We start from the raw sequence: 18,306 nt of genomic DNA, 5'->3' as shown, positions 1-18,306 counted from the left end.
GGTTTCTTAAATGCATAGACACGCACTGATTTAGCATTATAGCTTTAAATTATTTACTGTGCACCTGCTTCTTGGATGTGCACAACAGCTGCTATTAATCCTGTACACACCACTTTGCCCCTGTCAGGACCTTTGAGAGGCAATCTTGCCATTGTCACCACTGGCCTGCAACAATGCCCCCCCATTACCTGCTGTTGTACATCTCAGCACCTGAGTCATTGCCACATACCACAGGTGCAAAGGGTTGCTTTTTCAGGGCTAGGTTCTAAAGGTCTCAGTATGCTTTAAACTAATTAGGTCTGATAGCCTTCACATGTGTCTGACCATGTCTGAAGGTGAAATTGTCTGTACCTGCTCTGAAAAACCACATGAAAAGCCTGTTGTTATAAAGAGGGGCAAGATGTTATGGATCATTCAAATGAGGATAATGCCCTTTGAGACAGTTTGTCAACAGTCAGTGGTGTTGTACTCAGTTGTACACATGAAAAGTGATGGAAGAAGTTATGTTAACATGAAATGAGAGCAGTTCAAACCTTGCCTACATTCATACCTCTTCACACCTGTCCCATCTCTGCATGAAGTGAGCGTGGTTGTCAGAAACATACTGAGCACACAGAGGCTTTAACAGTAAAATCAGGGGTAAAAGTGGGCTGGAACGCTCCAGAAAGGCATTCCGGCACCTTTGATTAATAAGTAAATAAATCTGGCAGTTTCATACATAATAATGTCAAGCGAGTTCATTTCTTTGTGTGCCGCAGCCTGGCGTTCCTTCCAGCAGATGCCATCAGGATACTCGCTCAACAAATCAGAAAGTAATGTCACCCCACAGCCCCGCCCTCACACTCAACACTTCCTCTTTCCGTTCTCATCCCCTCAGTGGATTCATGCGTGGAAATTGGGATGAGCACTTCCCAGTTAAGAAAGTACATTATTAACATTAATTTGTGATAACTTCACTCTCAAAGATGGAGAAAGATGGAAGATAGAGAGGAGAAAGATGACAGATTATTTTCAAGGGTAAGGACTGAAAGAAATTTAAAGCTTGCATACAGTAAGTAATGTCATTCATTTTAGAATTGTTTTTAATCAGACAATGGATATGTGTTGTTGATGTTATTCCCTTAATTCAAGTGCTGCACAGCCCAAAGCCACACCAGCAGCAGCATAGCCAAGAGTAGCAGCAGCTAGGGCTGTGATGATAACCGCGTTACCGTAATACCGCCATCATATGATGCCTACCTCATGCCATGCTCATTACCATCATCACTGCATTTTTTTAAAAAAAAAGTCAACCACAACTGTCACTACGCTGCAATCTAATATGCTTGCGCATATCCTGTGATATACGTTAATACAGTGGAGACGCAGGAGGCTACGTGATATGTTGGAGAATCTGCGTTCCCTCGGCTTTCTGCGGACACCAGGTCACAAGACCTTGGCATCGCCCCCTGAGAACGACCACCCTAAACTAAACCCAATTGACCAGCTCTCCTGTCAGTCTTCCTCACCAACATCCACTCCATCGACAATAAACTAGACTACCCAAGACTGCTACTGACCTCCCAGAGAAAAACCAGCAGCAGCACAGCCCAGAGTAGCAGCACACACACAGAACAGAATTTGCCAGATTGTTGGAGAGTTTCTCACTATGACTATTCAAACAAGCATATCCATTTATTTTTGCCTCTAACAAGAAGTTAGGATGCTCTATATGCAAAAGTGCTACATCACTTGGTGTTTTTTAGAAAAGGATCACAAAGGAACTCTTTTTCTAGCGAATGTCAAAACTGCAAAATTTCTTCAACAGAAGCCACACAATTGACATCATTGCCAAAAAAAAGAAAAAAAATACATGAACACCGGTTTTCACAGAATCACAAACAGGCAGTTGCAATACTTGAAAAGAGATCAGAAAAAGTGTTAGATTCAAGTTTACTTAAGGCACAAGAGGAGTTAATAATTCTGAGCCAACTACTTCTTTCAGACTTGGTGGAACTTGGATATACAGTTATAATGCAGAAGGCATTACTGAGGCTCTTTTGAACTGTTTAATAAGTCATAATACTGAAGGCATTACTGAGGCTCTTTTGAACTGTTTAATAAGTCATGGCCTTGATGATGCCTTTCTAAATGAGTGTTTGGTTGGATTTTGCTCCGATGGAGATTCGGTGATGTTGGGGAGAAAGGCGGGAGTCTTTACCAGGCTGAAAAGCAAGTTCCCACATCTGATTGCCTGGCATTTAAACCACAGACTGGAGCTGTCTGTTGGGGATGATTTCAAGCACTGCACTGAAATTAACAATTTTTCAAGTTGTATGGACAAATTATATTGTCTCTACCACCAGTCCCCCAAAAGTCTGAGAGAACTGAAAAGCACCAAAAGTGAAGATACTGAATGCAGTTCAAATAACAGATGCATGTTTTAGGGACAAAGCTGTGTTCACGTGACTTCATAAAGAACATGGGTCTTATGCTTGATGCTCTGGAGGAGCTCAAAGATTTGTCTAAAAGTTTGCAGTCAAGGGACATAACATTATCTCATGCTGTGAACATTATTAAGGGACAAACTGATGTTTTTCTGGCCAGACAACACAATCCTGGACCACACTACAGACAGGCTGCTGAAGCTGTTGAATTTGGAAGCTTCCACGGGGGAACACTGAAAAATGCCTTGAGGCAGAAATCCATCAACCTCCAGAAATTTTATAAAGCACTCACTGACAGCATGTGCACACAAATGGTGACTGAGAATGAAACACCATTTTTTGACCAAATCAACGTTCTTATGCCAAAAGCAGGGGCCATCACCTTTACCAATGTTTTATGGGTAGGGGGACATAAGACAGCTCTGTGACCTTTTTGACATCAGATTTTCTGGTGTCATACAGAGATACAGAGATTCAAAGGAGCATCCAAAAATTCCTGTGACTGATGGGCTGCTGAAATTGCAACAAGCAGTAAAATCACTTGCTGTTAGCAGTGCTGACTGTGAAAGAAGATTCTCTGAAATGAACAATAACGCCACTAAGGAGACAACTACAAATCAACAAGGTCTTAGCACTGATGTTCATTGCTTTGGTTGGGCCTCCTTTGGACCAGTGGGCTCCAGAAAAATATGTCATGAAATGGGTGGGTCAGCTGATCACATAGTCTGTCCATAAAGAAAACAAGTCCACCCTAGCTCATAGTACAAATCAATTTGGGAGTTATTTTGAGGTGAGTCATTTTTCCCCGCTGCACTCTACATTGGATCTTAGGGATCCCCCACCTGCCAAATCCCACTTTAACCCCTGAGTACAATGTATCCTATTATATTGGTCGATACAAGGCTCTCTGTTCAATACACATTGAAAAACCATGTGTATTGTTCAAACAGTGCAGTGATGTGGTTGTGGAGCAGAGGGGGAGGATGATTTAGACAGCTTAGAAAGGTGCTTTAAATTGGTTATTTGATCCTCCAGTCTCTTAAGACACTGAGTTGTTGGGGAGATTGTCACTTAAGACATCCCCTAGTGGCAGCAGAGCACTCAGGAGATCTTCCGTGTCTTTTTCCTTGAGGACAGTCATGCCCAGCAGACCCATCAGTTGTCACCTGTAGGTAGGGCCATGACATAGTGCGCAGTGGCTGCAATATCCCTGGTGAAATAGCTCATTTGCTGTGCAACAACTCTGTCAAAGATGGTAACCTTAATCTGTAAAAAAAAAAAAAAAAAAAAAAAACTCCTGTTATGTTGCCTTCACACACTCTTAGATTTCTTCAGGCACCTGGGTTATGAAAACTGGCTTGGAGGTGCCCTCTAGAAAAAAAGTTTGCCCAGTGAAGAGAGCCACAAAGGTAAAGCTTACTGTTGATGGTGTTAGACACAGACTTGAAAACACAGGGAAAGTTCTGCCTCACCACCATCCCAGCATGGGAAAAACAAGAAGGTATTGTCTTCAGTCCTGAAGTTGTGTTCATTTACTAAGGTAGGGCACACTAGCAAGGATCTGGGGGGTCATAATTGCTGCCACACTACAGTGCAGTGATTACACCTGAGCTTCATCCATGGGGAATGCGGAGAGCAATTATATCACTGCTGTCTTTTTGTAATTTGATGACAAAGCCAGGCGGTCCATATACTTCAGCATGTGCCAGTGGCAGCAGGCCTGAGGTGACACTAGTGAGCAAACCGGGACGGGATGGAGAAAAGTAGATGAGGAGCAGCGCAACTGCTGCCCACTCACAAAGGATGGTTGAATAAACTCATCCTGACTGGCTGAGCACATGCACTATAGGCAAATTTCAGTCTACTGTGAAGCAGAGAGGCTTGAAAGACATAGCCTGTCTGAAACTGAACTATGGTACCTTATGGTATCAGCCGATCTTATTATTCTTTGAAAAGGAATCAAGATGATCACACCAAAAGGATTCATGGCCATCCATGGTAGATGCTTAAACACTGTGGTATTCCTTCATCAAATATGTTATGTTGTAACCTAAATTCTTGGTTTGTGACCATCATATTGTGAAAACTAATGGTCAGATTGGCATGAAACCTAACCCAAGAGCCACACAGTCCCAAAAGCCATATCCATGCGATCTACAATGTTTGACTTTTTTCCACAAATCCTTAACTAAATACAGTATACAGTATTGTAACTGTGCTAGGTAAGATTATTTCCATGGGAAATAACAACACAGGAATTTCACATGCACAATGAATGTGTAGTGTACACATTCCTCTTGGTGGAGTGCAGGGAAGACAGTCTGCCTTTGACTGCCAGTGGAGCAAGTCTGAGGTGTAATTCTCTCCTTTACATTTCAAGTTCAGCTGTGTGGGAGGCTTGTTATTCATGCAGATGTCACAAGAAAAGGCTCTCTCTTTCCCGCTCTCCTCTTCTCTCTCTCTCTCTCTCTCTCTCTCTCTCTCTCTCTCTCTCTCTCTCTCTCTCTCTCTCTCTCTCTCTCTCTCTCTCTCTCTCTCTCTCTCTCTCTCTCTCTCTCTCTCTCTCATGTCTTTGCTGCCCTAATTCCTAGGCAAGTGCTGCAGTAGGCTTGTTCTGTTGGCAGTCCAGGCCTTATTGTTTGATACTTCTTTAACACCTACGTAATGTATTCCATTAGAATTTGCTGTCAGTTCCACTTCATCCCATCACTCAGATTTTTTTAAAGGAGGTAGGGGCTCTTAGCACCAAATAAACAACTAGCCTCTATTCTGTTGTCATGCATCTTCCTCTGTCTCTTGTCTAAGTGTTTCTTCCTCTGCCGGGAATTCAATTATCCCAGCTGTTGTTTTATGATGTTGTTGTGACATCCGATGACGGATTCATTATCTCATCTCCCGGTGTGACAGGATAGTACCATCAGGACGGTTGTTTCCTACACTTCTGCAGTATGCATTCAGCTGTACATCTGGACTCTTTCTCTGTCTTTGATGCTAGTCTGAAGTTTTTACTCTAGCCCTTGTTTGCTTTCCCTCTCAATTAAAAGAAGATGAACAATCTTCTGGAGTAGTTACATTCAAAGTAAAATTGTAGTGGTCATAGTGAGGTGGCAGAATATTGTGGAAATTTAGATAATGTTTTGATAAACATGAGTTAATCAACAGTGTGATAAAGACAGATCTCCTGACAGATTTGTGTTTACTTTGTGTCAGACTTGTGAATAGTTCTTTGCAGTTTCTCCTCATTTCCAGGATTGACTTGAAGTTGCTCTCTGTTGTGAAGAAATATTATATAAATATAACCTGGTGAATTATTTTTACATATATTAGTTGAAAAAGTGAGACTTAAATGAAAGCTATAGGATTTCTTTGCACAGTATTTTCACTTGTGTTGGCTTTTTTTTAAGTTTTATTCATGAAAGGGCATGTTCCTGTGTGACAGGAAGGTTGGTACTCTGCAGTTGGTGAAAATGTTAGGAGAGCTTTGGGGCTCTGTTTTAATATGGAAAATACTAACCTCTGCTGGGGTTATAAAAAGGTCGCAGACTGTCACAGACTGTGGTCTCTTTGATCTATGTCTTTTTTGTCTTGTTAAAAATTGAACAAGACCTGAAAAGAACCTCATATAGCACAGCATGGTACTTTAGGGTATGCTAATTTACAGACACTCTGCCTTTCCCTTCATTATGTACATTCTTTAATAACATTCTCTGTGTTGCAGGGAATGAGTTTGGCCATCCTGAGTGGCTGGATTTCCCCAGAGAAGGGAACGGGTATAGTTACCAATATGCCCGGCGGCAGTTCAACCTAGTGGAAATGGAGCACCTCCGCTACCGTCAGCTCTACGCCTTTGACCGGGACATGAACCATACAGAAGACAAGTACGGCTGGCTGGCTTCAGCACCTGTAAGAACATCACACACTCACTGTACAGTTGGCTCTGTCCAGACACTCTCAATGACAAATTCACATGAACATAATGTCACAGCACCATTTTTTTGCCACATATGGAATGGACGCAAATGTCTGTCCCAGACTGACTGAGTGAGTTTTAATATTTTGTTCAGACAAGAAAGTAACCATTTAGATTGCAAATATGTAGTCGGTCTGATGTGAGGAGCCGCTGGCAGCATGAGATTGGCGTCATCTCAGCTGCTAGCAGCAGGACTCCTGTATGGTGAGTGGATAGTGCCACAGTTACCTACCGAAGAAGACTATTGTGTGACATTTACATGAGAAAAGAGGATCTATGTGCTGTTGTCAGTGTCACTTACTATCAATTTACGCATGCTACATGTGTGTAAATAAAGCACTTCCATTAAAGCACTTCCATGTTCATGGTAAAACCATTTGAGTTGTGGTGGGTAAGTGAAATAATATATAAAACATATTAAAAAAGCCTAAATCTTAACTCACCCCTTCTTACAACAGCACCATAAAGTCTGCTCTGGAAAAATGCTGGTGATGTCCATGTTTGATGGTAACCAGGCGATGTACAAGGAGACGACATGTGACATGACATGTATCACACAGTTTTAAACTGACGTACCAAGTTCAAACATACTTAATAGGCATATTTTTATACATCAAATGATGATATACGCTGTCGTCACGCTGCCGCCAGTAGATATTCATTCCATGCACTAGCCTTAACATCACTGCTGGTCCCTTGTCAGCAGTCCTAATCAATCTCATTCAAAACTCGGTCAGTCTGGTGGCGACGGAAGGGTAGACTGCTCGTTCTCCTGCCGTAGTCCTGGGATCATCGGCTGGTCAACATCCTTTGATATTGACAGATGTTGGTATTGAGAAAGGCCCTATGTCAAATTGACTTCAGACAAAGCCCAGCACACTTCCTGGGGACTTGGTCACCACATATCACTGCTTCCTGTATCCATCACTTGAAATTAAAAGTCCTCTAGTATTTCATACGCAGTCCAGCCAAATTATAGGTTTTGACGTAGTCTTGTTAAAGAACAAATTGATTTCCAAGTGGCCACTGTTGCACTGTTGCATTGCTGTTTCCAAATTAGAGAGTACTCCAGGTCTTAGGCAGGTGGAGATAAATGCACCATAAAGAGAGTTTATTTTGGAAATGCCTTCTTTCTGTGGCTGCTGTGAAGTTGAACAGACATCACAGATTTCACTCGCATCCAGCAGCTTCTCTCTTTTCCTGCAATTCAAGCCTACGGGAGAGAAAAAATTATGTTTTTCTCCCTCACATCCCAGAGAATCAGTCCTCAGATTAGAGCTACTTCACCTTGCTGCGTTACGCTCTGACCTGTGTATTCCTCATTGGCAGACAGAAAAATGCAGCAGAGGATTAAATGTATCAAAGAGCATAATTACAGACATGTCTGGTTCCAAAGGATCATTTCTGCATATTGGTCCATCAATTAGAAGTGTGTTCTGACTTACTGGAACCTTTTCAACCCTTTACAACTGGGTAAATCAGCTTTGGAGGCAAAGAAACAGCAGAGTCTGAGTGATTTCTGTGCTCCTTGTTGGGGTAATGCGAGGGAATAATGATCCCTAAGGTTGCTACTGGCATGGAATATGTATACATTTGGCATCAATGCTTCAAGACTGTTTGTATTCCTTTTTATGTAAAACCATATAGTGGATTACAGCTCTACAATGCACACTTAAGACATCATTTAATTATGTTCTTGAAGTTGTTCTGGAAGGTGTAGGGAGCAGGAATACCTCTGACAGCAAGAGTTTACCCTGTTGAAGTGTTCTTGAGCAAAACACTGAATAAGGGCAGTATTTACTTATGACTTATAGAAGGCTGGAGAAGATGTGCGTGTAATTAGTTTTAATGTTATGTATTCCTGTGATCACAAAATGACAGACTCTATGTGTCTTCGATCACACGTGAGAAAAAGTTGTGTTTTTAAGTTGCCAAATAGTTCATCGTTATTCATCCGAAAAGGTTTAGACAGCCTGTTGTCTGGATTTCAAAAATCAAAAAATCATCACTAAATAATAAGAATAATAAAAAATTGTTCTTAAATGATAATTTAATTGTCTCAGTACAACAAGGTTGTTGTTTGAAATTTAAAAAACAAATTATCACAAGGAAACAAAATATAAATGGCCCTTTCTGACCTTCCAAAAGGTACCTTTGTTTAGTCCAAGTGAGTTGTATAACATTATTAAAATAAGACAATTCCTATCCTTGTGTCCCTGTGTAATTAAAGACCAGTTGGAGATTAATATTTTTAAAGTAGAGTAGTTCGAGCTTTATCATAGTAGACACATGTATCAAAGTAAGCGCTATGTAAAACTAAACCAAAGGTAAGGTATGTAATTGGTGTTATGACTAGCTGACCCTGCATTCTCAGTACTCTGAAGCAGCTTAAATGAACATTTCTCACTCAGAGATTGATGCAATATCACCAAAAGACTTGACCTAGAACATCACTCACAGATTATGCCAATAACTGCTCAAAGATTCTGTAATAACCAGATGAGACTGAATCCTTTGTACTGCTTATCAATGACACTACCAAGGTAATCGTGCTTAGTGGGAATATTCTACATCTCCTTTCAATAGTTCACCATGGTGAGAGGGTCCAAGGGCGTTTTGTAGTTAAAATGGTAATCAGAAGAGGGGCTGTCGGCAGTTCTCCATGTTGTCCCACTGTAGGCGTAAATGAACTAAGCGGAAAGAGGACACATACAGGGACTTTTCTTTAAAAGTATGATCTGTAACCATGTCTTTGAAGATGTGCAGCTGTGGGCTTTAAAAAGTCAAAGTCTGAACATGAGCTAAAGCTCCGGTTGGTGCAGAGATGGCATCACTTTAGGTGTCCAACCAGTACACACTAGCATGCAGACTGTGGCATCACTGTGCAGTGTGTTCTATTTATACTGTACCAGCATTACTCAACTGGTGACACACAAAAAGTGCATGATGGGACCATTACAGCTGCCCATAAGATAGTTTTGTTTATTGATGACAACTTAATCTGAAATAATAAAGGCTCTCTGTGACACTCAACATTCAGATTTTTGATAACATAAAGGCTATACTTCTAATTTTCTAATATTGAGGTCATTGGAGGTCTTGGGATTTACTCTGCTTTCATTGCCTGGCCAAGTTTCACTTGATACTGTTGTTTAAGGTCAGCATGATGCTGCAGTGACAGAAACAGAAACTTGTCAAGTTCTCAGATCTCACCTCAAACTAGAAGACATTGCTTTCACATCAAATGACCATATGTTTACATCTTAGGGGGATATATTTCATGTTGCACACTAAAAATGATCATTTAGATAACAAACTGACATTTTCTAATTTAATCAGAATATTTTTTTAATTAACACCAAGTCAGTTGATTGCATTTACATTTATTTATTTGAGTATAAATGTGAATTTACTATAAATGCTAATCGGGTCACAAATTGATACTTGCAGGTTATATTTGTTTTCTAATGCTAAAGCAGTTAGACCCATACAGATGAGCCTGATGTCACTCCAAATTTGTTGACTTCTCATGTAGAAATAGATTCTGTAAAAGACTTTAGACTGTCAGCTCCTTTCTTAACCTCTCTGCCGGTCCAGTTTCAGGGGTGCTTATCTTCTCATTCAGCCGTGAATATGCTGCCCTGAAATTGGCTTGGGGAACAAGGCACTAAAAATAGGGGGTTGGGTGACATTGATAATCTCTGCTAATGACACGTTAATAGTAGCTCGCTCCACAGGAGAGTGGCGGCTTTATCATGTGCAGCTGTCTAAAGCTGACAGCGTGTGCATCGCACCTCCCTGGGCCACTGCTTTCTGCTGATGAGTGCCACCTGAAATTTGATGTGGAAATGTTACTCAGTCTATTTAGAAATGTGTAGTCCACTGATATGATGTGCCCCATTGTAACTCTCTAAATCCAAGATGAAAAAAGGTAATGATTATTCATGAAGAAATATTTCATTAGCTTTTCTTTTCTCTCTCTTTTTTCCCCCCTCCAGGCCCAAGTCAGCATTGCGCATGAAGAGGACAAGATCATTGCGTTTGACAGGGCAAATGTGCTCTTTATCTTCAACTTCCACCCCACCAAAAGCTACCAGAGCTACAGGGTGGCTGTTGAAAGTCCAGGAAAGTATCCTTTAAGATCCCACGTGTGACATCACTGTTCGTTTTCTTTGAATCTTCAGACATTGGCTTTTCCCTTTCACGCCACAATGCACATTTGCAGTCCCTCTCCAAGTAATGATGTCTTTGTTAGTGGCTTCTTTTACACAATAACATGATTTATCTTTTCAGCTTGACAAAAATCACTGAAGATATTTCAAGCAACAGAGTAAATGTCTGTTTAAAAAAGAGCAGAAATGAGACAGAAATGGAAACATGAGAATAACATCCATGTTCATACAGAGTATATGAACTTTTTGGGGAAGTCATCTATTTTTGCTCTGGGTGAGAATGAGATGTAGATTGTGTAACTTTTCATCTAACACCCCCAACGAGTCCAAATTTCTCCAGTTTGGATCCACCCATTTGCTCCTCATAAAGATGTAAAACTTGAAAAAAGTGTTACTCAAACAGGAGTAAGTTGTGCATTTGTAGGGAACTATTTTCATGCGAGCATGTCACCCAGTGCAACGGCTTTACTCACTGATTTGTTTTTAATCGTTTTTGGACAATAAAGGAGCTCTATGGCAAAGAGGGATAAGCTATATCAGTCTTTGGCTACACAGACAATAGTAGGATTAATTCATTGTTGTTTTGTTCTTTTGATGGGATTTGTAGGCAACAAGAAAAATATAGAATGTCACCAGACTTATCCTTTAAGGGCATCTGCTGCGTCAGGATATGCAATTGTCCTATTTGCTAGCATCAATGCATGCCAACTTTTTTTTTAAAAAAAAGCAGACATTTTATTTCAACACATCTCAGCTCGTGTATCTTGACTACCTCCTCTGTCTGTACAGCTTGTCCGATGTGTGCAGCGGGTGTCGCCTGATCTATAATGAAACACTACATGATATGGCCAGTGTATGTTGCACTTAAGTCCTGTAAGAGTAAATTAAATGATAGAGTAAAACAGGTTATTTAAAGATATTTTTTACAGAATCCAGCATCAGACACCATCAAGGGAAACGAGTAGCTAATCTCCAATGTGTGGACAAGAGTTTCTTAATCGATCACATGGTTTTGTGTACAGTGTATGAAATACGAGGGTTGTCAAAATACCTCACCTGTCATCTTCACCGCTAATTATTGATCTGTGTTTGAAAGCTGGACATGGCTCTAAATGAAACCACAAGTACGTTCCTCAGGGGATTGAGGAAAATAAAAATCACTGCTGAGGAGATGCATTCTCCCGGGCTGAGAAATGGATCAGGGATCTAAAGACTGTGTCAGATGTGTTTAAAGGAAGTGTGACTTGTAAAGACCTGCGATTTTAATGGAGGTGTTTTCTCCAGGGCTAATACTTTTGTGATATAATTTTGAGCAGTCACTGTTGAGAGGAATATGAGTCAATTGTTTATAGTGGTGTTGTTATGCTATTAGAGAGAAATAATAGCAGAGCCCAGTGATTCAGAAACCGCTCTCTTTAGCAGCATTGGCTGTCTGTCTTCACAGCGAGCAGCGCAGAGGAATTTAATGAGTCCCACAGTTGTGATTACAGCAGGCTTAATGATCAGGGATGTGAAGGGGGACAGAAAGCTGACAGATTTGTATTTATTATAACGGACATCACTCTCTTCTGGGGCCCACTGTAGCTCATGCCAACAGTTTCCCAGATGGATACGAAGCTGTGTTCTTTTTTCAGCTATGACTTAAATAATGTGATGTTGAGTCAAAACCAGACAGAGCTTGTTAGTTTTCTAACGATGACGCCAGCGGTTCAAATCACTACACATGAGCAATTCAGTCTCAAATTATTATGATTCAATTGGCTGTTAAAGAGCAGTTGTTCCTTTGATTTTCACATATTTTCTTTTTGTTTCATTTAAAGTTGAAGCTTCTAGCTAATTGTACTGAAATAATAATAACTCTCTAATAATTCTGAAAACATAATGTCATGAAATATTCTGAAGGAAAAAAAATACAGTATCAGCATGATGATATTATTACCATTTCTAGTGGTTTAATACAGCAACATGCTGTATCACATTTCAAACCATTTCAAGGGGCATCTTATTAAATTTTTCCCGGTTATTGCTGTACATGATCTTTTATTATAAAGATATATATTATATAATAATATAATTATTATATTATATTATTGTTAGATAGATAATGATTAGATTATAATGTCACTGTTTCATAGTGGCTCTCTGGGTAGGATGATTCCTAAAGTGGATAAAAACAATGCAAAAAGAACATTTCTAATCTCTATGCCAAATGTTACCAATCAACAATAAAATATAAAGACAAAAAAACATGTCATTAAATGTGGAAAGTAAAAGAGAAATAATAATCATGTTTATTTGATGATTAAAAAACAACAGTAACCCCTAATCTCTTAATATCATGCGTTAATTGTAAGCTTGTTTGATGTGCAGTAATTGTACGTTCTGCCTCGTGTTTTCAGCTCTGCCTTGATGGGGTGAAACTTGGGTACAGCACTAATAGCCTTGCTGCACAGTGTCTGTAACACCGTTTTTGAGGGTTTATTTTCATTTAGGATGGAACCGCATCTTTTCCTCCTGGTGCTTCTTTTGATGTTTAAGGAGAGGCCTCAGACACTGGGTGGGTTGAGAGGAAATGCAAATAAATGTGAGGGCAAGGCTCTGGCTGTCATTATACAGAGAAGCAGTAAACACATAAAGGCAAATGTGCCATGTGTGTGAGCAAGGTAAATGCGCCATGTGTATGAGGAGATGCAGATCCTCCGATGGGAATGTGTGCAGAGGATCCAATTAGGGGAGAAGACAGATGAAAGTGCCACTCAGAGGCAGAGGAGGTAAACAAGACAAGCTCAAAGAGTCCAAAAGTGCTTTTTCATTACACTCAACTGTCATATGCTTAAACTTTCTTCTATCTGTGTGAGGGTCAGGGATGCGAATGCGGAGCCCCACACCATGTGTTGTATCTGAAAGAAATAGCCAGATGTAGCTGACCATGATGTATGCACCACTGAAAATGGATCCTATACTGGGTGTCATTTCCTTTGGCAAAATGGTAAGCACAGTATAATATCAGAGGGTGTCCCTCGCCAGCAAAAAACAGCATTAATTTAGCTTTTGGTGCCTTCTGTCACATGCTGTATGTCTGGATGGATCGTCAGGTAGTTTCTTTGTGTTCTTGGTGTAAAACTTTTATAAATTTTGTCAAACAAAGCAAAGAAAAAATGACCAGCAGCAGCACCGGTTTGAGGAGTGTAGTGCTGTTCTACATAACACTTCAGTGTGTTGGTTAATTTAACATAGAGACTCGAGGAAAAATAGTTGTCAGTATAACACTGAAAATAATATACAGTTGCTGTTGTTCAGATGCACTGCAGCTTGATAACTGCTGTGGTTTTAGTGTCTGGGGTATAATGGTAAAGTGAAAGTCTGCTGTCTTAACTTTGCAATAAATAAATAACAACTCAACTGCAATATAGTCATTATCCCTTACTACCAGTCCTTAGTTTGAGGCTCAGTGACTGTTTGGCCTCTTCATATTTTTAGACAAGCTCTTCTTTTGCTTCTCATTGTCCTCTTTTGAATGTGTTTTTTTTCCTCCTTGAGGAACAGGAGAGGAAGTGAAGTGAAGCACCTCACCAAAAATGTTGGCCATTAAAATGCAGTCAACGTCAGCTTTTCGACAGGCACTCAAACCATCAGTGTTTTTTATTATTTTCTCTCTGACTCGTGGTGGAGGCATTCTTCAGGCAGTGGGCTTTATCTGGCTGGTTGGAGTATTTGAAATCCCAGTTGGATCCCGTCATGAAAGCTGTACCTGTCAGGGCAGATTGGTCTTTGATTTACACTGTGCCAATAGGTAGTTGAGATTGTGTCAGGTCATCATTCTCCTTTTCTGTCTGAGACGTTCCTTGAATGCCGTTTGGAATAATTCAACTACAGGTGCCGTGACACTAACTAACTAGAATTTAGAATAAAATACACACTGTCGTACATAGGTGACAATAATTTACTCTGATATTATCTAGAATGTATCAGATAGGGTCACTGAAAATGAAAAATATGCATCTATTTGTTTTTACAGCTCTCTGCAGCATGCTGTAAGATACATCAAGATGGATTGCATCCACAAAGTTACATTACTTTTCTCTGTGTGTGATCCCATTAGGCTCTAACTCCACCAGATATCATCTACAAGCTTCCTCATCAATCCTGAAGCTTAATCTGTGATTCCAAATTTTTTCATCTTCAAATGGTGTAAACAAACAGAGCAGCTGCTTTTTTTCAGGCTTTGAGTTGTGTATTACAACTTGGATTTTATTTTTATTGTTTTAACCTTCAATTCTATTGATTATTATAACATTGTTCTCACCAAAAAAGTCAAAAAAACAGAAGCAGTGAGACGATCAGACAGTTTTTAATAGTCCTGTTAACATCTATATCTATGCAGATGACACAGCCATTGTAGGTCTCACACAAATAAAAATAAAACACACCAGCAGATACAGGTAAATCAAGCAATTACCTGGTGCACAGACAATCTGCAGTTCAACAAATCCTAAACATATTGTTGACTTTAAGCATCCTTAACTGGATATGGGACATGAACACATAAACACAAATAACATAGTCAAAGAAAGACTCTTCGTTCTCTCACCAGCTCAAGAAATTTAGAGTGAGACAACACCTCATGTTCTTGTTCTACTCTCTAATAATTGAAAGTATTTCCACATTATTCATAACAGTCTGGTACAATGGTTCAGACAGTCAAACCTATAAAAGACTCCAGCAGATTGTCACTCAGTCATCTAAAATCATTGGCATCCCGCTTCCACCAATTAAATCTCTCTCCCAAACACTAACTATAAAAAGAGGACATAAATGTCTGGCATTTCAATAGTAAAAGTGTTTGTGCAATGCTAAATAAAGTACATAACCAAGAAGTCAGTCTGTAAACTTTGATGAATGTTTACAACTGAGTTTGGGTAATAATTTTAATGTTTCCCTAGTTTGGTCAACAAGGGGATTTGTTTAAATCATGTCTGATGGTTTAGCTGCTCGTCTTGCCAAGTCTGACAAGTTACATGGTAATTGTAAGGAAGACTAAAATTATGAAAATAAAACCCATGTTTCACCACTTATAGCAAATTCAACAATACATAGCATAGGAACCCTCTGAAACAATGTATTTTCTTTAAAAATATATTGCTTTTATTTGTAAGGTTAATTTAAAAACAAAAGGATGTCCACTACTTTGTATAAAGAGTTTGACAAAGGTTGGTCTGGATCTCCTCAAACTTCTAACAAAACAAAGCAACATAGTATAAAGGAGAACTTTGCTGAAGGCTGTGAAACGGTACTGTAGGTGTCATACTCTTCATACAAAGTCATGGACATCCCTTTATCTTGATATGAATAGGCTTTAAGGGCCCCATTGGGTTCTTTGAGTTTCATACAGCGGCTGCTGGTTGGCTAGAACCATCTCTTAGTCCTCTGTAACAGAAGCTCTTTCTTCCATTTCTTCCACTGACGTAACTTGTACAGGCTGAGCAGAAAGCATGGAAAAGCCGACTCTGAAAATGCATTTAGAATGCTTACAAGGCCATGCCACATTCTTCAGATGTGCACATATATCTCGTTCAGCTCTTGTTCACCCACGCCAGGGTGCTATTACTTTCATAAAGACAGAAAAAAATGACAAGCTGATGGAGAAACCAAGTGGTGGCTTGGTCTGCAATCATGGTCATGGCCAGATTGTTTTCAGGTCACCAATGGCTCTAATCATCAAGCTTTCAGATTGACTTCTTTTCTTTCTACTCATTGGGCAAAATTGATTGTGTTCTTAAATCTTCTCCTTTATTCACAAAGGTTGTATTGATTACAATAGTTTACAGCTGAACTGCAAGCATTTGTTGCAACCGTCTGTAGCTACTAACAAACACGTAATCGCTCAAAGCTTCCAACTGCCAATTTATGCTGATTTTTGCTTCCTTGCAGAGAAGTTTTCCAGGGAACTCTGAATTACTGTAACTATGCCTCATTTCCAGCTTGTACCATGCACATGCAATCCACAAGACTGGAAATGCACAACAAGGGGGTGGATTTAGTAATTTGGTGGCCCTACTATAGGCAAACAGACATCAGGCCTCCATTGTGCCTTATTTTCACCCCTAATTGAGAATGCTGTCATTGGCAGTGGTAGAAGAAGTACTCTGATCATTTAATGAAGTAAACTGTAAACTGTAAAAATACTCAGTGGACTGTTGCATAAAATGGAAATATTCAAGCACAGTACAGTACCAGCCAGTGAAAGTATTTAAATTCAATTACTTAATGACTTGATTCATATATTTATTTTGTGATGTTATATTTCTACTCCACTACACTAGCATATAAGGATTTTAAATGAAAAATATATTGTACATCAACCTTTCTCCTTACAACTAGAAGATTTACACTTTCATATACCTGTTGCCTTGATATTTCCATTGTAGTGTACCACAGATAAGTCTGTTCATTATGTAGTTATTTTGTTTATTTGTTATTGACTATATTGGATGGAAATTGTCTTGAGAATTGCCCACATGGCCCACAATAATATGTTTGCTTGTATAATCTGTATATAGTTTTTTGAAGGAGCGTTGTAGTGTCACTAGCACCTCAGGTCAATTCTAAAACCTTTTATTGGGAAATATTTACAGTTAAAATTAGAATTAGTTCATGTAAAGGTCTTTATTGTCTGTAGTAAAGGACTTAATTCTTAAATTCAAACAGATTATTGGTTTCCCTGAAGCATCATAACCCCTGAAAGAATATTTCCATATTCCATCTGATAGTTATTGTAAAACCTCCATAGCGAAATGAGTTTGTTCTGTCAATAAAACACCATAGCAAGCAAGCGGAGCAGAGGAGGTGTGGAGGAGGGGATCTTCCTCCTCAGCAGAAACAATGCACAGAGCAGCACTTCTTTTTAATCATCACTATCAAAGCAGACAAGCAGGCAGCAAAAGCGGAATTTTTTCCGGCTCTGGGGCAGAATGAGGCAGTGTTTGAGGATCACACTCAAACTCTGGAGTATCGCCTATGGGGAGATAAGGTGATTATTCAGCCAGCCAATTAGGGGGCTGTTTGCATGTCTGCTCCTCTCTCCTGGTGTTTGTTACAGCACCACTCCTTACAGCTCACATCCCTGAGAGACAGGAGTAAATAATGCACTGCACAGATGTTTACAGTATTGACATATCACATGGACATTGGGGTACTTGTTTACGCGACTAAGCATTTCTGACTGACATGAGCAAGGCTAAACTTTGCCCCTGCAGAGAAGTTTTTAGATGGAAACACATATTTATGCACATGCTTGTCAAAGTGCACTTTTTTGCATTTTAAATTGGGCTTTTAAAATGTCTTAAATATTTCCTCGGACATTGATAATTACCTTCTGACATCCATTCGTTTTTTCAAGCAACAAGATGATTGAATGTACTAATGTCAATCAGTTTTAGACAGGGAGGAAGGATTTTCTAAAAGTGTGCCATCTAAATTGTTTCTTCAGACAGACATTTGGAGCTCTTTCCCAACAATTTAGATATCACATTAGACATTATTCTCCATTTCCCTCAGCTGAAGGACATAATTAATCATGTAATCAATTTGATGCTGCACTTTTGTAAAAGGTGTACAGTATATATGCTAAAGCCCTCACTGAAGCATATGGCATGATTTGCATATTATATTTCATGTGGTGTCTTTCCATCTTGGTTCCTCTTCCAAGAACACACATATTTCATCAAACTGTACTACC

At 39.6% G+C, this 18,306-nt stretch overlaps 1 protein-coding gene across 1 annotated transcript in view; it reads left to right on the top strand.

Moving 5' to 3' along the window:
* gbe1b (glucan (1,4-alpha-), branching enzyme 1b) overlaps positions 1–18,306 on the top strand; it is a 91,713-nt gene that overhangs the window by 56,950 nt on the left and 16,457 nt on the right. Inside the window, exons 13-14 of the mRNA XM_044353584.1 lie at positions 6,145–6,329; positions 10,395–10,525. Of these exons, the coding sequence (XP_044209519.1) occupies positions 6,145–6,329; positions 10,395–10,525 (316 nt within the window). The remainder of the gene's footprint in view (positions 1–6,144; positions 6,330–10,394; positions 10,526–18,306) is intronic.

The sequence above is a fragment of the Thunnus albacares genome, chromosome 6, assembly GCF_914725855.1.
Source record: "Thunnus albacares chromosome 6, fThuAlb1.1, whole genome shotgun sequence".
NCBI lineage: Eukaryota > Metazoa > Chordata > Actinopteri > Scombriformes > Scombridae > Thunnus > Thunnus albacares.
Note: the sequence above shows the minus strand (reverse complement) of the source record. Positions and strands in the feature narration are given on the sequence as shown.